General features: G+C 43.6%; 1 protein-coding gene across 1 annotated transcript in view; it reads right to left on the bottom strand.

Moving 5' to 3' along the window:
• LOC144786174 (voltage-dependent T-type calcium channel subunit alpha-1H-like) overlaps positions 1-26,921 on the bottom strand; it is a 1,055,750-nt gene that overhangs the window by 229,852 nt on the left and 798,977 nt on the right. The window contains exon 20 of the mRNA XM_078665169.1: positions 1,081-1,207. Within this exon, the coding sequence (XP_078521295.1) occupies positions 1,081-1,207 (127 nt within the window). The remainder of the gene's footprint in view (positions 1-1,080; positions 1,208-26,921) is intronic.

The following is a 26,921-nucleotide window of genomic DNA, read 5'->3' as shown; positions in this document are numbered from 1 at the left end:
TTTGCATCTAGGAGGCATTCCATAGGTGGTGCATGGGTGTTCCCAGGCAACTACTCATATGTTTGGTCGTAAATCGCTATCTACAAAATAATGGTAGACAGGAATTTGAACGAAAATTATGTCCCATCCAATTTCTCCTCATTTTTTCAAGCCTTTAATATATAGGCGGGTTAGCAAAATTACACATTGGTTGCAAAAATACTATTCACAAATTGCAACCAGTATTCGGGATCAGTGTTTAGTATAGCTGGCCTAATAGTCTTATTATAAGCTTAATCGCTTAACCGCGGCAGCAATTGCGCCACGGTGCAGCGGTTTAGCGCAGTGGGCGGGGCCGTGTCGGACAACGGACGTGCGCAGCACTACGAAGGTAGTGAGCCCGACGGCCGTTGGCCGACGCCAGCAGCGAAGGGGTTAATAACTAAGAACGTGGTTGGTATTAAACCACACCGTATGTTAGGCAGCTTTACATTTCCCACACGCTCTGACATATAAAGAGAATATTATTAGAGGCAGAACGCAGCCTTGCTCGATACCATTCCAGTCTCTGATTTTTGGTGATAACCCACAATCATTCAACAGGTTATCACACATCCATATGTCTTTAATCAGTTTCATTAACAGACTAAGAAAAGTTGAATCAAATGCGCAGGCAAATCATTTAGAGCATAATACACTATGGTCTGCCCTGACAAATGCAGAAGTAGATTTCTGTTCATCTGATTTGATTTTCTTCACAAATGTATTTCTCTTTGCATTAAAGAAACACTTTTTGGCCCCCCCTCATACATTTTCACCAAACTTAGCATGATTAATGTAAGTCTCCTGTCCTTTTGTTTGCAAAGCATATTGCAGATTGGTGATGAGAAGTTGTGTCAAAGTTGACCACAAATCAACACATTCTGTCTCTGTAATAAACAGGCTAATACTCTACTCATGAGCTAGACGTCACCTGCATTCATATTCAGACATTATTGTCCTCTTACTGCCTAGTGCTAACCATTCCATTGACTCTGCATCTGTAGAGCACACACTGAGAATCCAACTCATCATGGTCAACTGTGCTTGTGAAGATCTTACCTGAACTCCAAGAATCCCAAAGATGATGAAAAAAGCACAACAGATAAGGACAATGTTCCCTATCGGTCTCAGAGATGTTATCAAAGTCTCCACCACTAGCTTGAGGCCAGGAGCTCGACTGATGACACTGCAAGAGACAAGAAATAAATTATCCACACATTTTTAATTAACAGCGCAAAAGTATGCCACACAGGACTGGTCTATTGTTATAGTGCACATAGATAATCTAGGAGGCAAGCAATGTGAACTGAATGGCCTATGAATACTTCTGCACTGATACTTCTGTGCTGATGTCATTTCAGAAAATGAAATATGCAGAAGAACTGATATCACACAACAGGTAACTCTCAATGATACCACAGAATGAGAATTTACATGACCTTTAATCAATGAAACGTCACAAGAAGTGATATAACATCACATTTGGCCCACACAAAATCACAGGTGGATAAAAACTCCTGCAATAAGTATAAAATAAATAATTAACTACATAGTTCATTGAACCAGACAAAAAATATTCACAGAAGTCACGATCAGGATTCTAAATATAGGTATCGACAACCTATTATCATCACTAAATGACACACCAATCAACAATCATAGTGCCGCAGAATACGTAGACATTAGTTCATAAGGGGTTTGCACAAATGCTCCTACATCTCTGACTCCAAGGATTGTAAATACTTAGTAGGCGGATTATTATGAGGATGCTGAGTCGTCATGGCATAGTTGGCATTTGCGAAGTAATAGAAAATTGCGAATTTCACACCTTACTTCTACCCATAACATACATACACTCTTCTGAACTTAAGATGCTATATTAAGTTATCAGCATGTTCATGGCACACTTCTGAATTTTTATGAAATCAAAGTACTTCTGGCAGTCGGTAGTGTCACTAGGGTTTTGGTGGGCCCTAGTCATTGTAGCAGCATGTCAACACGTCTGGTGTGTATGCAACAATGGACCTTTCCAGTGATGTGTTTAGTAGGCATTCCCGATGGGGGATAAAAGGAATAACCAACCTTGGAAGGTGTTCTAGGCAGTGTGATTTTATCAGGGTGTGTGAGCTGTAGGCCCTTTCAGTTTTTCTCATTCTACAACACTGAATGATGGTCCTCTGTCTGGACAGAGGGCTTCACCATGCACAGAAGATAGGTTCATGCGAGTATGTTTGCTTGGTATACATTTAAGGTTTTCTTGTAATGGTGCTTGGTTAAAATCACTGAAGCAATAAGTCGACTTAGAAGTCATGCACAAAGAAGCATTGACACAGAGGGCCTGATTTAGCATTCTGGTCCAACCAATTTTAATTTGTGCGGACTCAAGATTGACAAGAAGTTAGAGAAGTTTGACCACAGTGGAGACAGAGTAGTCTCCACCATGGTCAAACTTCTCTGATGCCCCTACGCAGTCGGAGATTTAACTATATGTCCATCCGCTTAATTTAGATGGGCTGACATACAGCCGTTTTTCAATGCCCGTCACCATCAGGAAAAATCTGCTGGTAAGAGACACTGAAAAGTGCTCAATGCCCCTAAGGCGAGGGGGTATTGTTTTTTTTTTGTTGAAAATTAAAAAAGATTGTAACTTTGCCATATGGTAGTTCCTGTCAATGTTTTACACATCTGCAGGCCCGACAGGCATTTCAAAATGTAGCGGGCAGCACCTGTGTCATATTGGTGGAGGATGGGCCAACCAACAAAAATTAAATCAGGCCCAGAGTCGCTTATTAAAAAATAGCTCTGATGGAATTTTTTTTTATAAAAGTAGGCTAATAAAAACATTATCAGCTACCCTTAATAAATGCATCATGTTCTCATTGTCCTTCCTCTTCCTGGTTTCTACTCGTAAGGAGGCCCTGTGAAAAAACCAAATGCTCTAGACGCATATTCTCAGCCATCACCACTAGGAGGCACTTCCTTTGAAAAGAAATAGAGGCCTGATAGCCAACAAGGAGAGAGAAATAATTCAGCCCAGAACTAAGAGAGATTGTGATTAATGAATCCTTTCATGGGCTTATAGTCAGCAGGGGGAAGAAATTAAAAAAGAATTACAAGCCACAGAAGCATCTGTCCAGAAGGCACACTCTCCCCATGAACAAAGCACGGGACAAGGCAGGGAGAAGGAGAGTAATAGGATTACTGGTAATACATCAAAGATTTATAGTGAGCTCTTTCAGAAGAGTCCCATAAACCCAGCTCTTCTGATTGTTTCTGATCTAGACTAAGATATCCATTCTTGCAACATCTACAGTTTTTGTTGCCCTCCTCTGCATTCACAGTCCAATTTATTACCCATCACAAGTAATATATCTTATGATTTCGATCTCCCAATATGGTTATCTGCATATGTTAATAGCTCTTTCTAAATGTGAAGTAATATCTTTTGATATATTAGAGCTATATAAAAGTATTTAAAAATAAATTAAATATTGTCCAGCGTCTTGACTTCTAGTGATACATTTGGCTATTACTGTAACACGGAAGTTTAGCTAAAGATGCATATTCATTCTCTCACTCTGTCCTTTTTATCCCTTCCTTCTACACTATTTTTTTTAATGTTTGAGTGAATGGTCTCGCTGTTCAAAGCCATAGCCAATTTGTAAACGTCCTAATCCTTTGCATGCAATTTGGAAGGAAATAGTGTATTTTCAGCCATCTAGCTACATCCACTTTTTCATGCAGGTGTGAACAAGAAACACTAAAGAAGGTATCCAGTGTGAGCCATTAGATGGGGAGGCACATGTTTTCTGCCTTGCGATTGATATGACCCACAGGGAGCATTCGTTGAGTCACTGGGAACCCCATTCTTCAGTCTGCTGATGATCATATTATTACTTTTATATTCTTTTTATTTTATTAGGATATTTAATAAGAACATACCACAATTAGACCCTCAAGCCGAGTGATCTCCTACGTTCTACTTTAGTGAAGTTAAATGTGATTTGGGACATGAATCTCTTTTTGCACATTGAAGTCTTTGGGGGTGGGTGCAGGATCGGGATGTGTAAGGCTTTATTTTATCCACTAAAATTGAGGGATAAATCTTCCTTACATTCAGATAAGCCTAACCCTGACTTCCTTGTGTGGCCAGTTGAAGGCCTTTTTGGCTTGGGATTACATGACTGTTCATTTTGAGGCCTGCTTCCGCTCTGGCACCCAGGTTTTACGTTTTTTTTTTTGTTTTTTTTTAATGGAGGGTCTTTTTAGGCCTGCTAACATCATCTTGGGGACATTCAAGAAGTTTCCCTGGGAATGCATTAGGGCCATTGCTTGCCATTGGCTTTGCAAACAGGTTGATTTATACCTGCTTGCTTTATTTGTTTCAGACTGTCCAGCTTGAGCTTGTCCCTTCTGTGGCCCAAACCTATTTACTGTATCCTTCCACCAGTGTTCAGTTTTAGTAAACAGGCATTTAAATCTTGTTCTTATCTTGTCACATTTGTTGTGCACTCAAAGACAGGGTCGCATGTTAGGCTGTGTCTTAGATGGAGCTTGGTGTTTACTTTTCTTTCTCTGACTTCAAAGTGAGTTGATGTATGTGACAATTGTGATGGCTACTGAGGGCGTGCTAGAGGAAGGATGTGAAGTGTGGTGGAAACAAATATTTAAATGTGATCAAAACAAATCAATACACTAGGTGATGACATTTCCACACATTATTGTTTGTGCACTGTTTGGGTTAATAAGCAAAACTATATGTCTGTGCAAATGTAATAGTAATATCAAATGAAGAGGTGTTGTCTGTAATGGCAGTGTGCTACAACACGATGCATACTCTACCTTACTTCACTCTACTCTGCACCACTCCAAGCCACTGCACTCTACTCTGCACCACTCCACTCTATGACACTTCACTCTAGGTCGCTCTAGTCTACTGTTGTGTGGTCACATAAGGCCCGAATAGGTACACCACCATTTTACATGCTCACATCTTATAGTTGCCATCTTTTCTTAAATGCTGTAATTTGACACACATTTGTTTGAGTTCCTGTGCGGGATAATATTCTTTGAAATGGCTTTGCTTATATTTACACTCCTTCATAGGCATATTATCGAGTTCCTTGAACATTCTGTATACAGAGCTGAGTTCATTGCACAAAATGCTGTTGTTTGTTACTGTCCGATCAGTGACAGATCTATAACAAAAGTATCAACAATAGCGGCCTGACTGGGGGTTCGGCATGATTACAGGAGTGAAGTTTATTATATAAACAACATCACTCCTTTGTTAGACAGAGGAGCATTTTGCTGACATTGTTGAGGTCGCCCAAGCTGGAATTCCAGCTCAGTTGAATCCTGTTTGCCTCCTGAAAAGGATGGTGCCCAGCTCTGCACCAAGACAGGCTCTCTGATGACACTTATCCACAGGTAACGGTGGAGTTAGATCACCCTATAGGTATTCTGGCAGGTTCACCATCCCTAGACACACTAGGATAGGTTGCACTAGGTAAGAGCACAAATTATAACAGTACTCACATAAACATATATGCTATGTAACAGCACAATGGTTGAATTGTTTATTTCCTTTACCAGTAAAGCTGATTACACTGTTCCGTTTCCTTCTATTAATAATTGCAGCGAAAATATTTTACACAAGAATCATATTGCTTCAATAAATATTGAAATGCCACATCATGTATTTCTTGTGTATTTCTTTGGGTATGCATGAGTTACCAAACCAAGGGGTTCTAGATCTGTTTCCATGGTTTCCTTGAGGAGCCAGGGTTGTCATATTCTGAGGTTGCACATTCCACCTGTTACCTTAGTAGGTTAGTTGTACAGATGGTGCACTGTGAGCTATCAGGACTAAGGCAAACACATCTCTTGACGGTGTGTAGAATCAGTCTTGCACAGTTTTGACATTTATGTTGTCCAAAAAAAAACCACACAGCTTTACAGAGAAAGTATGAACGCACAACATCACTCTGTACTCTATGCCACTACACTCTACTGTTTACCACACCACTCTATGCCGGTGCACTATCTGCCAATCGATTCTACACCGCTCTAATCTACGCGGAACCACTGTGCTCTATGCTACTGCACTCTGTGCCACTGCACTCTATGCCACTGCACCACTCATTTCTACCATGCACCACTCCACTCTGCACTACTTCATTCTGCTCTGAAACAATCTACTGTATGCCACTACACTCAGCACCACTCCACCCGGTGCCTCTTCAATCTGCGCCACTCTACTCTACTCTGCACCACTGCATTGTACCCAAATGCAATGTACGCTACACCACTCCACTCTACATCACTCTACACCACTCCATTCTACGCCACTGCACTCTACTCTAACCGCAGCACTTTATGTCAATGCATTCTACACCCCTTTACTCAAAACCAATGCACTCTACAGCACTGCACTCTTCTCCATTATACTCTACATCACTGAACTCTACGCCACTCTATTCTGCTCTGCACCATTGTCCTCCACTGCAGTCTATGCCACTCTAGGATACACCACTGCACTCTACCACAGTCTTCTCGGCAGTATTACACTCTCTGCCACTGCACTCTATGCCACTGCGCCACCCTACTCTATGCCACTCTGTGGAGAAGCGTGGCTCAGTGGTTAGAGGCGGCAGACCCAGAAGCTGAGATCGACCGTGGACCAGGGTGGACCAGGGTTCGATTCCCTGCCTCGGCGGGTCTCGGGCTCAAAATTCCACGGACTCGACAATTCTCGCTCTGGTGCCTACTCAACTCACGGGGTCACACTCTGCGACTCTGGGCAATAGCTTGCTTAATCTCCACTACGGCCCCTCGCGGCGGGATGCCTGGCTTTCACCTTGTGGACACCCTGCCGGGGTTTCTCACAGGGGAATACCAGGACAGGTTCCCTAAGCAAGCGCCGGGACGCTTACGGGCAGCTGTGCGCTTTACAAGTCCAGCACATTTACATTTACTCTGCAACACTGTACTCTATGCCACTCTACTCTGCATCACTCAACTCCACTGCTTTCTACCCTGCACCACTCCACTCTGCACCACTCCATGCCACTTATACTCTGCAAACCTGTACTCTCCACCACTGACCTTTACGCTACTCTACACCACTGCAATCTACGCCACTGTGCTTCACTCTATGCCAATGCACTGTACACCACTACACTCTATGCCACTCTACTCTGAATCACTTCACTCTATGCCAATCCACACTAAATCATTCTAATCTACTCTGCACCAGTCCACTCTACGACACTACTCTATGGCACTGCACTCTGCGTCACTGCACTCTACTCTGAAAAAATCTATTCTACGCCACTCTATTCAACTCTGTGCCATTCCACTCTGTGCCACTTCACTCCACTCTACATCACTCTGCTATACTGTACTCTACGCCACTCTATTCTTCGCCACTGCGCTTTATGCCACTGCACTCTACACCAATGCACTCTATACTACTTTACTCAAAATCAATATATTCTACACCACTGCACTCCATGCCAATGTACTCTACACCACTGCACAGTACTTTACTCTGAAACACTGTAAAATGCCATGCATATTTGTAAAGCACACATTTACCCATGGGCATCTTGGCGCTGTATAACAGATGTTTATTGTTACCCAACTCAAAGGTACTCATTTAATGACCTCAGGAGGATGAAAGGCTGAGTGAACCCACCAGGATTTTAACCTGTGACCATAAGGTCAAACACAGGCCCCTACAATGGCCAGATTGATTCTCTGAGCCACCAGACACAACATACTCTCCTCTATGCCACTACACTGTATGCTACTGCACTTTACATCACTCTATTCTACTCTGCACCACTGTACTCTACACAACTGCTCTCTACGCCACTTTACTCTACACCACTCCACTGTAAGCCACTGCACTCTACACCAGTGCACTCTATTCCACATCACTGCACTATAGATCACTCTATTCTGCAACATGGCACTCTCTGCTACTGAAATATTTGCCCCTCTACTTTGCGCAACTATACTCTATGACATTCTACTGCACTATTTCTTTGCCAATGCACTCTACGCCACTACACTCTATGCCACTGTACTCTACACCAACCCACTCTACACCACTCTAATGTACTGTTCACCACTGCACTGACACATCGGAAGGACACACCCTCTGCAGCACACAGTATGCTTTTTATTGTTTTCAAAAATGAAATCTTCTTTTTGAAAAGAAAAAAACGAATGCCCCCGTTGCTATCGGATGCTTCTACCATGGCAAGGGGAGCATTAGAATGGTTTTACTGTTCCTTCGGCCAGGTTTTACTTGGCGGTAAGGAACAGTGAGAAGTGACTACATCTCTGCCCTCTAATTTAAAAACCTAGCATTTCATGAGGTAATAGAGCATCATAAATTGTAACATTATAAAGTTGTAATTTGCTGTAACTAAATTGCCTCTGAAGCAGTGATTTGCAGGTATGATCTTACCTGCAAATCACTCTTCAATCTTAAAGGTATCATTAACATTGTATGAATCTCTGATAACTTTATTTAAAAGTTGTAAACAATTTATTGTAGGAATTCCTAAGCTGTTTTTTTTCTTTAAAGCTCTTCACTTTTTGTTTATTATATTTACTTTTCTGTAGTTTGTGTTCTTGGCTATGGACAGAGTTTGCTATTAGATCAGGCGCTGCTTGCCTTCTGTTGTTCTTATTTTGTTGTGCAAAGCTATTGTGCCTATGGGTTTATAAAGAGCTTTAGAACACTTTTTAACAAAATTATCAAATAATATTTTGCTACTTCTGAGGAAACTACAAGGTATACTAAAATAAATGTGCCTCATAATTGGTCAAATGCAGGAAGGGTGCATGGGATGGAGCGAACGGCTCAGCTGTAAACCTCAAAAATCTGTGGCTACACCTCTGTGACATGGAAGTTTATATGTATTTATAGACCCCTTATATTTTAGACATTGTTCAATATAAATGTTAACGAAAAAAATGATTGGCAAGTGAAGCTAACATCTCACTATTGAGAGATAACAAAGCCTTTATATATTTTTTACAGTTTGTAAAATATATTCCTAACAACAAAAGATGAGTGCGAACCAAATAACTAAAGATGGAAGGGTTCCAACTTTATATTAAACCGTGCACCCTCACAACTATCAAATAAAGGTGCCAGAGAGGGTCAGGGAATTGCAAACCAGTAGATCTGGTGTTAGTTGTCAACCTTTGGTTTTGACAATCTCTTTCGATGTTTAGTATTAGTTTATATAAAAAATGTTTACAAAATATTTGTGTTTCATCAAACAGTCTTGTCTAATTTTGTTTATTCGAAATGCCCACACTGGACCAGTATTCCCTGGCACTGAAAGTGACTACTTTTGTTATGTAAGTGCACATTGTGGTTAATGTCTGCACTAAATAAAATGCACAATTAAAAAAGAAACAAACAACACTGGATAGAATGCTTACTGTGAGAAGTTGGCCTGGTATATGCTGTCCACTAATTAAAGTAGGCACCTTGCACCAGTCCAAACAACCCTTATGGTGATTTAAGAGGTCAAAGATAACCTTAGAAAGCTATCCAAGTGATAGCTGTGGAGAGCAGCCTTTAGGGTTAGCTTGATGGAATGTTAAGCAGCTTGTTTTACAAGAATGCAACCGTATTGTATTGGTTAAATGAAAGGAGAACCACACAGTAGTTATAAAAACATGTATTTATTATTATTACAGCACACTCTAATTACTTCACTGCATCTGCTACATGCAGATAAATATAAAACACACAATACTGTAGCACAGAACAATTGTAAGTAGCAATTGTACACAGTGGGCTCCAGGGGGAGATCAAACCATATACTAAAATAGTGGTATAGAAACAAAACTCGAGTCAAGACAGTGTCTAGAGAAAGTAGAATCACTGGGACCCCAAGGAACCACTCAAGGTGAGTAAGTATGGACCCCATGGAGGACAGGTGCAGTGTGAAAACACGACTACGAGTGCCGTACAATGCTATGGGAGAGCCGCGGTTGCAGTTTTAAAGTTTAAGGACCCTTCCTAGTGGATTACAAGGAAACCCTTTGGATCATAGAAGTTTGGAGAGCCACCCTACCCGTGGATACTGTGGTGCCAAACTTACCTATCCCAGGGAAGCTGGGTGCATAGGGTTGAAGTGGTGTTGGAAACCGCAGACGATCTCAATGGAAGACTAGAAGGAAATGCCACTATGGAAAAGAACAAAAGTGTCCAATAGAATCCAAAGGTGGATTCTTGATGAAGGGTACCTGAAAGCAGAGGGGACAGAGTCTGGGTTAGTCAGGAGTGACCGGGGACTCGGTAGACGAATGCCCACCGATGTCGGGTGCTTCAGGTGCATTGAGGGGGTTCTTGACTGTGCAGCCACCGGGACCAGGAGATGTCGAAGATGACCAGGAGCCGGTTATGAGCTGTCCCACAAAGGATGTCGAGTGCTGAGGGGCCGGTGTCTGGCTGGAGTGCCAACAAGCCTTGGCAGCGGCAACCGACAAAGATGGTCAAGAAAGATTACGGTTCGGACCAGCAAAGTCCAGGAGACTCACCAAACACAGGGGGGGGGGTCAGGGCAAGCCTTGAGCATCCAGGGTCACCCAAGAAAAGCAGTGTTGACCCTCAAGAGGACCCGGAGGCACAGGAGTCGCCAGGGGACCTCGAGCAGAATTACAAAGCAACAGCCCACGGAGCCTAACTTCTTTGGTGGAAATGGTGCCAGAGGTTGGAGCTACTCGGAATCCAGTGTATTTGATTTGGGAAGGCCAACAAGCATAGGCACTTTCAAAAGTACACGGAGCACAGGGGCATGGGTATTGCAGCCTCACGAGGGATTCTGATCTCAAACTTGGTGACAGGGTAGCTCAGACCTCGAGGAAAGTGGAACCCACCTCCTGTGTTGCTGGAGCCTTCGGAGTCTGCAAGTCAGCAGACCGGTCAATTGTGTTACGATGTCTACTATTGCAGGGGAGTGGCTCCTTCACTCCAAAAGAGATGTCTTTGGTTGTCCTTGATGCTCCACAGGTCCTGCACGGAGCCTGTATAGTGCACGGGCACAGATAATGCTTCAGACTGAGAGGAAGACAAAGTCAGGGCCAAACGAAGTCCAGCGAAGTCCAGAGTGTCCAGACGGTCGAAGGTCAGTGGTTTCTGTTTCAGAACCTTGTCTACGTCGAATCTAGGGTCCTACAGTCAGGGTCAGGACAGTGGGGAGGTTCTTTTGTCCAGTTTAGTGGCAGAGCAGGAGCCAACGGGTCCCAGGACTGGTTTGAACTGGACTATGCACAGGGACACCAAATGTGCCCCTCATGCAGACTTTCGGTCACTAGCAAGCGCACCCACCCAGGCCTAATACACTAAATCCTGCCTGGGAGGTGGTCAGGGCAGAAATGTGTCTCTGGTCAGCAGCAACCCTTTTGGGCTGTACGGGACTAGAAGGCTGGTACCGGGAACACCCGAGACCTCATAAAGCTTGTTTCTGAGGGGTGGAATCATACAGATTCTACAATGTTTGATATCAAAAACGATGGGGTTACTTTCAGCTATTTTAGAGTTGGCCATTACACAGTCGTATAATGCCACTCTATCTGTCGTAAATGGCTGATACATTGACAACCCGAGAGAATGGACTCCGTAGGATGCAGGGGTGTCTGGCTCATGCAGGGGCCCCCTCTCACTTAGAACCAAGCACCTGCCATCAGGATTGTTAAGGCCTGCTTTAGGGGTGACATAGGTTTTAAGTGCAGTGACCCTTAGATATAGGAAACCTATTTCTAAAATAAGAGGTGCATGCACCATCTTACACAGGCTGCAATGGCAGGCCTGTAGTTCCATTTTGCATGGCCTCTCATGGGTGGCATAATACATGCTACAGCCCTGAGTACATGGGTACCATATACAAGGGACTTATAAGGGTACCTCAGTATCCAATCTGGAGTGTACCTAAGTACATGTCACAACAGTTTAGGTAGAAAGCAGATAGCCTGGGGTCCTGATTATCAGGGTCCCAGTCAGACTAGTTAAAAACCAGCTTAGCACCAAGTAAAAAAAATGGGGGTACACATGCAGAAGGATCCTACTATCCTACACTTACTTTAGTTGCATCTATTATGTCCGATTCCACTCCACCATTGCTCCCCTCCTCTGCCTCAAACTACCATGACAGTATTTTCTTTTAACTTCTCAACTTTTTTTTTTTTTTATTTAGCTTCTTATTCCTTCCAGTTCATGAATTATTAGAAGAGTTTTTTTATGCAATTTGTTCTCCACCTGCCTCCGAAATTCATTCTACCAATTATGGACATCATTCAGGGGTCACAGCTGCAGCCTCTGGCTTGCCCCATGGAACCCCGTCGCTGCCTTTGCAAGACCTGGCCTCAGAGGTAGCTAAATCAGTGCCAGGAACACCGGAGCCGCTCCAATCTCCTTGTCTTTTTTTTTTTTTTTTTTTATAAAACCTTTATCATATATGTGTACAATACACAGCTGTCAGCCTACAACCCATCGGGCCGGCCGCTATGACAAAGCGAATCTGAAACATCTCACAATCAAAGCCCCCCAGCTGTCTGCAAAGGAGGAAACAACTGGCAGTGTCTCAGTGTACATAAAAAGAAGCAAAAGTCAAATATAATAGGTTTAGTTTTGAAATTTTGATGAACTAAAACGAAAGACATAAAACACATGGCGAAAATCATGTACCGGGAATCAAAGGGAGAGGGTGGAAGGATCCAACTAGCATACTACGATAGAACAGATATCTCGGGATGAAGGGCAGCGAGAGATCCTTGTCTTTTTTAAAGTTTTTATTCCATTGAAGGGGATTAATATTTTATTATTCACTATGAGTGTAATAAAAAGTGCAGTTCAATTAGCTGGAATATGACCCTCCCTGCCAACTTAGGTAAGAAATATTTTGAAATGTATGTAGTGTGTGTGCTTGCAGGTGAGAGTGTGTTTACGTGATAGCAAGTATGTGTATGTGTGAATGTGTGTGTACATATAAGCAGGTGTGTGTGAGTGAAAGTAAAGGTCAAATGGTGTTTGATGTCACTTCCGCTATCCCTGGCATTTTGGTGAATTGATGTTCTCTAGTTGGCAAGGGTTTGCACCTTTGTCCAAGTAGGGACCCTTCTTCCTAGTCAGGGTAAGGGAGTTACACTCATAAATTAACCCTTGCTCACCCCCTTGGTAGTTTGGCACGAGCAGTCAGGCTTATTTCAGAGGCAGTGTCTAAAGCATTTGCACATAACCAACAGTAATACAGTGAAAACACTACAAAAGGACACCACACCAGTTTAGAAAAATATCCAAAATATGTATATATCTAAATCAAAACGAAAATAATAATAATCCAACATGCAGTACTTGAAAATATATACTTTGCAGAGATATCTAAAAAACACAGTTCTTCCGAGTCCGTAGCCTCCATTGTGGATTCTAAAGGGTGAAATCCCGATGATGAACTGGGACTGCAGACTCCGATAATGCAATTAGCCGGGCTGGCCATAGCGGGCACCTGGCGTTTCCCCGGTGGGATGGAAGGGTGGGGGCCTGTTTTCCAGCAGTGCTGCAAAATCGCCCTCGTAACAAAAGCGTACGCAGCAGCGGTGTTCCAGTCAGAACCCCCCCAACCCACAACCTACCCCCCTCTCCCCGGGCTGGTCGGACCAAAGTGCCAGGACTGATTTGCAATCCCAGTCCAGCCCTGACTGCAACGGCACATGTGGGGGGGCATCTGGCCTTTAAAATTTGCAGCCACCAATTTCTGAACGGAGCACTGAAGACCGTTTCTTGGGCGATTGACCATGATCTCAAGATCAATCTGCTTACTGTAAATGACATGATGGAGATGTGGGACTGAAACACTGTGGCTGGATAAGACCTACGTATCGCTGCATCTCCAACGGATGTAAATTTGTTAGCCAATCTGGCTGTGATCATTGTCATAAAGCTGGAGCATGCCGTTTGGCTCGCTTGAATACATATCAGCGCTGTTCAGCTGGCTCCCTCTGCGCTGCAATACATGGCCAGTTGTTATGGAGGAGACACTTGGGAAATTTAGTAACATTTGGCCGAGTGCTGCTCTCACTCTTTCCCTGCTGTCTCTGCTGAAATTATTGACAATGTGTTAATTGTTGTTGGTGAATTAGAACTTGAACGGACAAGCTTTATCATTGACAGCTGTAGCTCAGCATGTGCTTGCTGTTTAGAAAGAATGTTCCTGTAAGGATGGGAATTGAAAATACACACAAAGAACATTGGCTGTGTACCAGGAACTCCAAGTTGAAGAGCAGGCCATCAAAATTAATATTTGTTTAAGGAATATAGCATTTCGTTGGCTCCTGGGGATGGGCATTTTTTCACACAAACACCATATATGTGCATTTTTGTGGTGGCAACAGCGTCTAAGAGCCATCTATTCTTGGGCCTTACCCAGGAACTAAAATATGACATGTTTTTGGTTGTTCACAGCCAGAGGAAAAACAGAAAAAGTGGGTCTTAGTCTTAATGAGCCATTTGCAGGTACCCCTAAGGGGTACCTAGATTTGTACAATAATGCTTGACCACAACTGCAGAACATCCTCAGAGGTGAGGGATGAAACATTGACATGGGCGAGAGAGTGCAAACTTTGACTATGTCACTAAAACAACATCTGTCAACATTAATGTAAAATAAAGTCATTTATCCTGGGAATAAACCACATGGGAGGGATAGCAGAAGAGGGCAGGGTTGTAGAGTGGACACGTCTGGCAGAAAAACAAAGTGAGGCAACTATGAACCTTGCAATACTTAATTAGGTTTAATATAATAGTTATTTAATTCAAACTCAAAAGGTTTCCATTGCAGTAGATGATCTCAGTTCGAAGCTCATTAGTATGCAAAACTTTGAGGTTAAGCTGAGTTCAGACAACAAGGCAGCTCTAAATATGCACCTTCAATTGGAAATGGCAATCTTTAATTGGTAAATTAGGTGAATTTTTATTTGAGTGATTACTGAGATAGGTAGAAGAAATTTCATCTCCGCAAATAAGTATGAAATGCTTATTAAACAAAATAAGTCCAGGAGAGCCAAATGTATGTGGGTGCATTCAACGTGAAACATATATACGTATAGATGAGACGACATCAATAAACTTTTTTTTCAAGCAGAGGATACAAGGGACTTCTTAGATATTGCACATGGAACTCAAATTTCCTTAGATGCTACTAGGTAGGAACGCCAAAGTGCAAAGTCCATACTGTTGATATTTACCTGTCCCCAATTTTATGCTGGGTATACCCCACATGTGCACCTACTCTGTAAGCAGATGCCATATATCAGTTAAAACACCATAAACCCCTGAGCAACAGAGAGCAATAGGTTCACAACTTAGTCAAAGTTGGCACTTGTGTATGTCATGTTCCAAACTCTAGCCAACAAGTTTTTCATCTTGTTGAAAAACTTTCTCAGGAGCTATTTCTTTCATATCAAACTAGCGATTTTTTTTTTAAATATTTTACATTAAACATATACTTAACCATACACTTGTAGAAGTGAAAAAAATGTGGAATAACAAAAACATGAATTTAGCCCTTTAATTAGCTTGTTAAGGAGAGATGCTCTCCATGAGGGAGAAAATAAATATGTGTGGGGATATATCTGTGTATAAGGTCACTCTCCAGAATCATTAAATAATTAAATTAAATTATTTCCTTAACAAGCTAATTAAAGGGCTTTAAGAGAGTGCTCATTGTTATAGTAATGTGTCTCAAGACATGTTGGTGTAATTTCTTACAATTGATTGAAAGACACTAAATTCATGTTTTTGTTGTTCCCCATTTTTTTCACTTCTACAAGTGTATGTTTAATGTATATTAGAATTTTTTTAGCTATGTATCTTTGAATGTCTCAGACAAAATTGACATGTTACCAAAAAAAAAAGAAAAACTGTTTCTAAAAGTGTAAATCATGGAGAAATGATTAATCAGGCTCAAAGACTAAATGTATGGGCTGTTAGTCTGCTGAAACAAATGGCAACAAATAAAATTGGTAGCCAGGTCTCTTTTTCTCTTAAACTCTATAAATGTGGCATTTTCAAAATTGTAATTTAAAATCTGACTTCAACATAAATTGTGATTTATAAGTACTAAAAAGGAAGGTTTGGGCCTAGCAAAATCTTTACTGTGCCACATTGAAATGGCAGTTTACACTGCACACGAACAGGCTGCAATGGCAGGCCTGAGACATTTTTTAAGTGCGACTTAAGTGAGTGGTACTAACAGTGTTGTAAGCCCACTAGTAGCATTTATTTTACAGGCCCTACGTACAGGTAGAGCCACTTTGACAAAGATTTACAAGTAAATATTCCAATTGAGTATAAGCCAATCTAACATGTTTTAAGGCAAGATCATGAACACTTTAGCACTGGTTAGCAGAAATAAGAGGTTTGAAGGTAAAAGGTGTTGGTGAAAACCAAGCCAAGGATGCCAGGTCGAATATATATATATATATGTATATATCAAGCTCCAATCATCCTCCTTGTCGGGAGTTACGGCACACACAATTCGCTGTGGTGGTGTTGAGTACTACTGCTGCAGGAAAACAGCGATTTGTATATCTCCGAACTCCATTATTGTTATATATCAGAAGAATTGTGTCACACTCACGAGTGGAAGAAATATTAGTTTTTATTTTTCAAAAGAGAGTCCGCAATACAAATGCACACAGCGTGTTTCGGTCCCCCTGACCCTGTGATAAAGGTCCAGGGTGACAGAAATGCGTTAGGTGCATTGGGGTTGCCGACTGTTTTGAACAATAAAAACAGATACTACTTCCACTCGTGGGTGCGACTCAGTTCTCCCTTTATATTGATAATAGAGCTTGGGGTGATATATATGTGTGGGTGTATATATATTTATGTATGTATGTGTGTGTATATATATATATCATGTGACCAAGGCCTCGTGTAGGCCGAAACGTTATGCTGTCTGTTGCAGAATAAAATTTACTCACAGACTAACTTGGGTCTCCAGTTTCTTGGCGGTAGCGGTGGGAGCCGAACCTGTGAGCTGTTGCTGCCTGTGGAACCTGTGCTCATATATATATATATATATATATATGTATATATATATATATATATATATATATATATATATATATATATATATATAGAGTGCTCTAACAGGAGCTGTTTTCCACCTAAACTGAGACCTACCCAGAGTTCTCTACTTCTTTTTTGCATAATTTATGCGTCACTCTATGCCTGAAAGGGTTTTGTTTTGACTTAATACTGGGTGCTCCCTTGTGTCTGGACAAAGCTATACCTCTCTGAAGAGCTCTAATTAGAGCGAAACACTGTGTCAGGGGTTGCTTTTATTCATTTCAGGTTGGCTTGAGTTGGTATTTTACCAATTCAAAGCTGTAATATTGTGCCTGGAGTGATAAATGGCTTTTGTTATTTGACAGCTCGGCAAGGACTGCACTGTACTAGTCCTATGCTTAAAGACTTTGCTGTTTAAATGGCGAAAGACTTTGTCATTTTCTATCTCGGCATGGATAGCACTGTCTAATCCTATGCTTAAAAACTTTGATAGAAAAACAGACATTTGAGGTGAGCAGATCTAGAGTGTCGCTGGTGTTGAGAGTGCTCTAACAGGAGCTGTTTTCCACCTAAACTGAGACCTACCCAGAGTTCTCTACTTCTTTTTTGCATAATTTATGCGTCACTCTATGCCTGAAAGGGTTTTGTTTTGACTTAATACTGGGTGCTCCCTTGTGTCTGGACAAAGCTATACCTCTCTGAAGAGCTCTAATTAGAGCGAAACACTGTGTCAGGGGTTGCTTTTATTCATTTCAGGTTGGCTTGAGTTGGTATTTTACCAATTCAAAGCTGTAATATTGTGCCTGGAGTGATAAATGGCTTTTGTTATTTGACAGCTCGGCAAGGACTGCACTGTACTAGTCCTATGCTTAAAGACTTTGCTGTTTAAATGGCGAAAGACTTTGTCATTTTCTATCTCGGCATGGATAGCACTGTCTAATCCTATGCTTAAAAACTTTGATAGAAAAACAGACATTTGAGGTGAGCAGATCTAGAGTGTCGCTGGTGTTGAGAGTGCTCTAACAGGAGCTGTTTTCCACCTAAACTGAGACCTACCCAGAGTTCTCTACTTCTTTTTTGCATAATTTATGTGTCACTCTATGCCTGAAAGGGTTTTGTTTTGACTTAATACTGGGTGCTCCCTTGTGTCTGGACAAAGCTATACCTCTCTGAAGAGCTCTAATTAGAGCGAAACACTGTGTCAGGGGTTGCTTTTATTCATTTCAGGTTGGCTTGAGTTGGTATTTTACCAATTCAAAGCTGTAATATTGTGCCTGGAGTGATAAATGGCTTTTGTTATTTGACAGCTCGGCAAGGACTGCACTGTACTAGTCCTATGCTTAAAGACTTTGCTGTTTAAATGGCGAAAGACTTTGTCATTTTCTATCTCGGCATGGATAGCACTGTCTAATCCTATGCTTAAAAACTTTGATAGAAAAACAGACATTTGAGGTGAGCAGATCTAGAGTGTCGCTGGTGTTGAGAGTGCTCTAACAGGAGCTGTTTTCCACCTAAACTGAGACCTACCCAGAGTTCTCTACTTCTTTTTTGCATATATATATATATATATATATATATATATATATATATATATATATATATATATATATATATATATATATATATATATGTGTGTATATATCTATACTGCTATTATAAAGGAAGAACTTTGAACCTTTGAGGCGGGTAAACTCGGGAACCACAGCGCCAATCCACACACCCGATACATCGTTCAAATTGTCAGGGTGTGCAGATGGACATAGACTATATAAATTAAAAAAATATACGTTATTTAAAAATTTTCCGAGAAAAAATAAGTAGTCCCATGGAAGTAGCGCCGGACACGAAGTGCGTGCTGACATCAGTGCTGTGCCTCTGCTGTGCCTCTGCGCCATAATTATTAATGACGTGTTGTTGGTTCCTGCAGAGACCGGGAGCTCCGTTTGAATGTATGCAGTACTCATGGCGCAAGAAGAATGTGTAGGACACGTTAATGATTTGTAGATCCAGTCATCTAACCACTCACATCTCTTACCTGACCCAACACTACAAGAATGGGAGTAGAGCACATGAGTTTGCTTCTAGGAAAAGACGTGCTTTGCTGTTCTTTTTCCAAAACTCGGGTAAGGTTCGTAGCTAGGCCTCCCTCTGCACACCTCTTTTCGCGTTTTAGGGGGTCTGAGGAGAGCCTTCCTGTGCAAGTGCTTATAATCATGGTCACTGCACTCATGCTATTTTCGTGTCGTTTGCCACATTTGCCACATTATCCATCAACTGCTGCATAATCTGAAGATTTTCAAAAAAAAGAATGTTTTGTTTGTAGCTCACACCGATCAACAGTGACTAAAAGTGTGGTTACAAGTTGCAGTGCAATGGAAGGCCCCTCACAAAGTTTGACTGGTCACCTTTCTCTGGAATATTGCTATATCAGGGTGTTAAACTTTTATTAATGAAGTAAAACCGACGCGCAGACAGTGTTAAGAATTGTAATAACGAAGTAATACTATCACAAAATGCGATGCATTATGCTGCATAGTTTGCCTTTTCTTGCCATCAAATGAAGTCAACTCTGAGGCATGATCGTCCCCGCCACATAGTTCAATTAACCCAGATTATAATTAACTGGTTCTGCCCTGGGCCTAATGAATTAGTACCCCTCAGGCAGCTGTGCGCATGTTTAAATGTATGAACATTTATGTCCCACTTGCTCCCCGGACATTTTGATTTCCAGCAGCAATCGGGGCGAAGAAAACATTTTCATGGTTGAAATTCACTGTCCAGGTGTACACTATAGCACTGTGTGAGATTCATAATGCCCGTCTGTAGCAGCAGAGGTGTTACTGCTTTTTCCTGTCACTTTTCTGTGTGTGGGGGTTATACTGCAAACCACAGACTCTAACATGCAGTCACAGCTGTTGCTCGCCCCCCTGCTGCAACTGAGCAGGAAGGACTAATCTTCTCAGACCACTGAGCAGTGATGGGAGATTAGCCCACAACATAATTCCACCGAGAGGAAACCAAGTGGCGTAGTGCAAAATGATTGCCCCCCCCCTACAGAATGTGATATGGTACACCCGAGTCTCCCATATCGATATCGAGATCGTCATTAGTCTTTGGGCTGCATGGGGCCACCCATTAAAGAATTTTGGGCACACTGGTAGTGACAGTCGCTCATTCCCAATGCATTATCATATATGGCACTGAGTTGAGGGCCCTTGGAGAATCTGCTCAACCCCTTACAGGAGATTGTGGGAGAGAAAATAATGCCAACTTATTTTTATTTAGCTATCCATACCACCATTTTGTCATTTTAAAGTGCTGTTATCAATGAGTTCATCTTCTCACAGATTTGATGGTTCTCAGTTGACTGTCCTCGGAAGGATGGAAGGTTGTGTTGGCCTTGGTAGGATTCAAACTTATGGCCTGTAGTCTGGAACAGGCATTAGCAGTGATTATTTAACTAATAGAGACAAATTTCCTACTAAATGAGGTAGAAAACAGAGGAAGGGGAAGCAAGATTTCAAAGAATACTGGCGTGGAAATCTATACTACTATTATAAAGGAAGAACTTTAAACCTTTGAGGCGGGTAAACTCGGGAACCACAGCGCCAATCCACACACCCGATATATCGTTGAATTTGTCAGGGTGTGCAGATGGACATAGGCTATATAAATTTAAAAAATATACGTTATTTAAAAAATTTACGAGAAAAAAAAAGTAGTCCCATGGAAGTAGCGCCGGCCGCGACGTGCGTGCTGACATCAGGAGCGCGGGGAGGAGCGACGTCCAGGAGCGCGAGGAGGAGCGGCGGACATGAGCGCGGGGAGGAGCAGCGGACAGGCAGTGAGGAGCGGTGAGGAGCGGCCGACAGGCTGAGAGGAGCGGCGGACAGGGGGGGAGGAGCGGCGAGGAGCAGCGGACCGGTGAACTCAGGAGCGCGGGGAGGTGCGGCGGATGAGGTAAGGCTCCGGGGGACCCACGGACAATGTCGGGGAGGGCGGGGGCCCTGAACCCAAGGTTGGGACGGGCTGCTACTCCGGGGGACCCACGGACACTGTCGGGGCAGGCGGGGGCCGGGGCGGGCGGGGGCCCTGAAGCCTGATTGCTCCCGGACAAGGTCGGGACGGGCTGCTAGTATATATATATATGAAACAAGTCCTCCCATCTACGAAGGAAGCAGCCACACGGGGAAATCCAACAGGAACCACTTTATTGGACCATTAGCTGGGCATGATGCATTTCGGCTGTCTTAAGCCTTCCTCAGATGCAGTTAATGTCCGGTTATTGCCACACCCACGTTTGAAATAGTCCCACTTTGCTTCCATTGGTGCAAGCACAGTTAGCCCCTGGTCACATGATCGCCCATCTGCTGTAGCCAATTTGTGACTATAACTCCCAGAGTTCTCCTTTCCTGGGAAGATGTTGCGTGGGGAACTTTCGTTGGAAATGATCGTCACAGAGGACATGTGTTTTGCGGGACTGAACGCGATGTGTCCTGTTGGCAGGGGTTCCGGTCAGGTAAGTGTCCTCAGTGCTCCCTCTAGTCCCCGCATACGTTCCAGCCCCATTGAGCAGGATTCTGTAGGGCAATGAGCAGGGAATCAGTAAACCAAACTCTTCGTGCAGTGACAAACTGCACCAGGCAGCAGCCCTTACTTCGTCTGCTCGCTGAGGCGGGCTGGAGCTGTGTCAAAACCTTGACGTGAAAAAACAGCTGCAGGAGCAGATACCAGTTAAGCTCCAGCCCGTTATGTAGAACGGGGCCACTTGACACGCCTCTGGCTGGCGTGGAAATACGAAACAAGTCCTCCCATCTACGAAGGAAGCAGCCACATGGGGAAATACAACAGGAACCACTTTATTGGACCATTAGCAGGGCATGATGCATTTTGTCTGTCTTCAGCCTTCCTCAGATGCCGTTAAAGTCCGGTTATTGCCACACCCATGTTTGAAATAGTCCCACTTTGCTTCCATTGGTGCAAGCACAGCTAGCCCCTGGTCACATGATCGCCCATCTGCTGTAGCCAATTTGTGACTACAACTCCCAGAGTTCTCCTTTCCTGGAAAGATGTTGCGTGGGGAACTTTCGTTGGAAATGATCGTCACAGTGGACGTGCGCTTTGCGGGACTGAACGCGATGTGTCCTGTTGGCAGGGGTCCCGGTCAGGTGAGTGTCCTCAGTGCTCCCTCTAGTCCCCGCATACGTTCCAGCCCCATTGAGCAGGATTCTGTAGGGCAATGAGCAGGGAATCAGTAAACCAAACTCTTCGTGCAGTGACAAACTGCACCAGGCAGCAGCCCTTACTTCGTCTGTTCGCTGAGGCGGGCTGGAGCTGTGTCAAAACCTTGACGTGAAAAAACAGCTGCAGGAGCAGATACCAGTTAAGCTCCAGCCCGTTATGTAAAATGGGGCCACTTGACACGCCTCTGGCTGGCGTGGAAATACGAAACAAGTCCTCCCATCTACGAAGGAAGCAGCCACATGGGGAAATACAACAGGAACCACTTTATTGGACCATTAGCTGGGCATGATGCATTTCGGCTGTCTTAAGCCTTCCTCAGATGCCGTTAAAGTCCGGTTATTGCCACACCCATGTTTGAAATAGTCCCACTTTGCTTCCATTGGTGCAAGCACAGTTAGCCCCTGGTCACATGATCGCCCATCTGCTGTAGCCAATTTGTGACTACAACTCCCAGAGTTCTCCTTTCCTGGGAAGATGTTGCGTGGGGAACTTTCGTTGGAAATGATCGTCACAGTGGACGTGCGCTTTGCGGGACTGAACGCGATGTGTCCTGTTGGCAGGGGTTCCGGTCAGGTAAGTGTCCTCAGTGCTCCCTCTAGTCCCCGCATACGTTCCAGCCCCATTGAGAAGGATTCTGTAGGGCAATGAGCAGGGAATCAGTAAACCCAACTCTTCGTACAGTGACGACCTGCACCAGGCAGCAGCCCTTACTTCGTCTGTTCGCTGAGGCGGGCTGGAGCTGTGTCAAAACCTTGACGTGAAAAAACAGCTGCAGGAGCAGATACCAGTTAAGCTCCAGCCCGTTATGTAGAACGGGGCCACTTGACACGCCTCTGGCTGGCGTGGAAATACGAAACAAGTCCTCCCATCTACGAAGGAAGCAGCCACACAGGGAAATACAACAGGAACCACTTTATTGGACAATTAGCTGGGCATGATGCATTTCGGCTGTCTTAAGCCTTCCTCAGATGCCGTTAATGTCCGGTTATTGCCACACCCACGTTTGAAATAGTCCCACTTTGCTTCCATTGGTTTCAAGCACAGTTATCCCCTGGTCACATGATCGCCCATCCGCTGTAGCCAATTTGTGACTACAACTCCCAGAGTTCTCCTTTCCTGGGAAGATGTTGCATGGGGAACTTTCGTTGGAAATGATCGTCACAGTGGATGTGCGCTTTGCGGGACTGAATGCGATGTGTCCTGTAGGCAAGGGTTCCGGTCAGGTAAGTGTCCTCAGTGCTCCCTCTAGTCCCTGCATACGTTCCAGCCCCATTGAGCAGGATTCTGTAGGGCAATGAGCAGGGAATCAGTAAACCCAACTCTTCGTACAGTGACGTACTGCACCAGGCAGCAGCCCTTACTTCATCTGCTCGCTGAGGCGGGCTGGAGCTGTGTCAAAACCTTGACGTGAAAAAACAGCTGCAGGAGCAGATACCAGTTAAGCTCCAGCCCGTTATGTAGAACTGGGCCACTTGACACGCCTCTGGCTGGCGTGGACATACGAAACAAGTCCTCCCATCTACGAAGGAAGCAGCCACACGGGGAAATACAACAGGAACCCCTTTATTGGACCATTAGCTGGGCATGATGCATATCGGCTGTCTTTAACCTTCCTCAGATGCCGTTAATGTCCGGTTATTGCCACACCCACCTTTGAAATAGTCCCACTTTGCTTCCATTGGTGCAAGCACAGTTAGCCCCTGGTCACATGGTCACATGATCGCCCACCTGCTGTAGCCAATTTGTGACTACAACTCCCAGAGTTCTCCTTTCCTGGGAAGATGTTGCGTGGGGAACTTTAGTTGGAAATGATCGTCACAGTATACATTACATTAACTATAAATTTCGCCTTCCACATGCACAGCTTATGTCCTTCATATTGCATTAATTGTAGCATGTTTAATAATAGTATTCATAAGAACACTCGTCATCTGAAATGACATCATTTTTGTGAAGACTATGAATGGTTTAGGGGTGAGTTATAGTTAATGTAGTCTGGCTAGTGAGTTCACAACACTGTGGACAGAGGTCTGCAAGTTATAGTAATTTTTGAGCGGAGCGCAAATTATAACTTTTAAGTTATACCCATAAATTTTAGATTTCTAATGTTAGTGTAATTGACATTGTTTTCGTATAGAAATAATAAATACATTTTTAGTAACTATAACTTATCTTCAACCTTTGTTTTTTTCCATTGAAGTTCTATGTGGGTAAAAACAATAATTGGTTTCTAGTCATATAATGTTCTTTATTTTGGTACTAATTATTTTATATATAAATATTTATTTTACATTTCAATACTACTGTGCTTCTTTCTTGATCATTTCTCGTCCAGTGGCGTAGAGTGGAGGGGCATGGCGTACAGTGGTGTGGTGTGACCTAGAGTACAGTAGAGTAGAGAGGAGTGAAGTAAAGTTGCTTGTAGTGGTATAGAGTAGAGTGAAATACAGTACAGTGGCATAGAGTGAAGCATGGTAAAATGAAGTAGGGTAGAGTAAAATGGAGTAGATTAGAGTCGCATAGAGTAAAGTGATATAGAGAAGAGAGGCATTGTGTGGATTGGAGTGGGGTAAAGTGGCTCCACTGTGTGGAGTGGAGTCACTTGGCATACACTAGAGTGGTGTACAGTGGAGTGGCATTGATGGGAGTGGCATACAGTTGGGTGGATTGATGTGGAGTGGCATAAAGTAGAATGGAGTGGCATACAGTAGAGTAGAGAGCACTGGCATATGGTGCAGTAGCAAAGAATAGAGTAGTGTACAGCCTTGCAAAGTGGACAGGCATAAAGTGGAGTGGCGTGGCGTAGAGTGCAGTCGCATGTCATAAAGTGGTGTGCAATGCACTGCTTTGACTGGAGAGTGAAGTGGCGTGTCGTAAAGTGAAGTGGCATGTTGTATCCTCCTTGCATTCATTTTTGACACAAGGATGCATTTTGCGCTTAAAAAATAGTGGAAAACGAGGATGCCTCATGATCAGACACATGCTTAACAAGGGCAACATTAAGGCCCTATTATGATGTCGGTCGGAAAGCATCCAACCGCAAGTCGTAGGCATTCCGACTGACATCCCGGTTTGACTTCAGACCGCCGAATTACAATGTAGGCATTCGGAATTCAAACCAGCGGTCATTCCGGCTGGCTCCCGATGGGCTCAAGGAGCCCATCGGCCAGTTGTAAGTGCAACATAATCCCTTTAGGACGGCATCGGGATTACGTTGTTGGTTTCACACAGCCTTTCCATGTGGGACTTTCCGACATGGAAAGGCTATCGGAAAGCAACTTTGGGGGGCAAGGGCCCCCTTGCCTCCGCGGCCTATGGTTGTGGGTCTGGTGCGCACCTATGGTGCCCCCCTGTAAATCCCTGCACCTTGTGGCAGGCACTGTGAGGGATTTACGCAAACTCACATTTCTCTTTGGGAGCTTGGGTTGTGGCTGGTTTCTGACCGCAGCACAAGCTCCTATTGGGAAATGGGAGTGTGTGACCGCACCATGTGTAATCGCGTCATAATAATGCAGTCAGGGCGCCGACGAGAGGTCAGTCAGTCTCTATTTTGCGGCTATGTGACACCATAATCAGGCCCCAAGACCCTCACTGATAGCAAACAAGAATTTCAACTATCCAAAGCAGAAAGACTGCAATATGTGCAATTAGACCATTGGGTTATGCAACCAGAAATGTGGCTGCAGGCAACTAGAAATCTCTCCAGATTCAAAAAATTGCTGGACACCTGCAACACTACCAAAGGGCTTATAGGATCATTGTACAAAATTCTGATGGACAAGACGGAAAGCTCGCAAGAGGCCTGTCAGGGTGCATGGGAACAAGAACTTACACAAACATATGGAGACAAAATATGGGTCCCACTGTGCCAAGCTATATGGAAGAATTTTAAAAACACAGAGAGATGGAATACAAACTACTCACAAGGTGGTATCGCATGCCCAGCAAACTCAGGCCATGTATCCGGCCACATCGGCACTGTGGAACAGACAAAAGGCACATTTTTTCACATATAGTGGACCATCCCGATGATCCAGATTTTTGGCAAAGAAATTCTGAGCCACATGGACTCCATAATGGGTGTCCCGGTTCCAAGGGAACCTGACCTGCTGCTGTTTGCTGTGGCAAGTGGACAATGTTGGGATGGAGGTTGCAGATTGAAATAGGAGCAGAGACAAGGCACCACTGGGACACCTCCTAGGGGCAGCCAAGAGACTAATCACAGTATATTGGGAGAAGCAAACTGGACCGCCAGCACAGTTATGGATTCGAAACCTGTGGCACACGACAGCCATGAAGAAGCTGACATATAACTGTCAGACAAAACTAAATAATTTGAGAGCATCTGAGCTCCCCAACAGCAGCCCCTCACGTCTCTGCCAATAACTCGATCTACTCAAGGGTATGCCCACTGTTAGGCATGGGACCCAACTAATTACCAAGTGGAAGCACCCAGGCAGGGACAATATGGAAGATGGCGGGAGAAAACCTCAATATGTCAGGGATCACAGACAATAACATTTTTAAAAAGCGCCCAAGTGGAGTGTGTTGT

The sequence above is a fragment of the Lissotriton helveticus genome, chromosome 10 (assembly GCF_964261635.1).
Source record: "Lissotriton helveticus chromosome 10, aLisHel1.1, whole genome shotgun sequence".
In the NCBI taxonomy this organism is placed as follows: Eukaryota; Metazoa; Chordata; class Amphibia; order Caudata; family Salamandridae; genus Lissotriton; species Lissotriton helveticus.
This window is presented reverse-complemented; position numbering and strand designations above follow the sequence as displayed.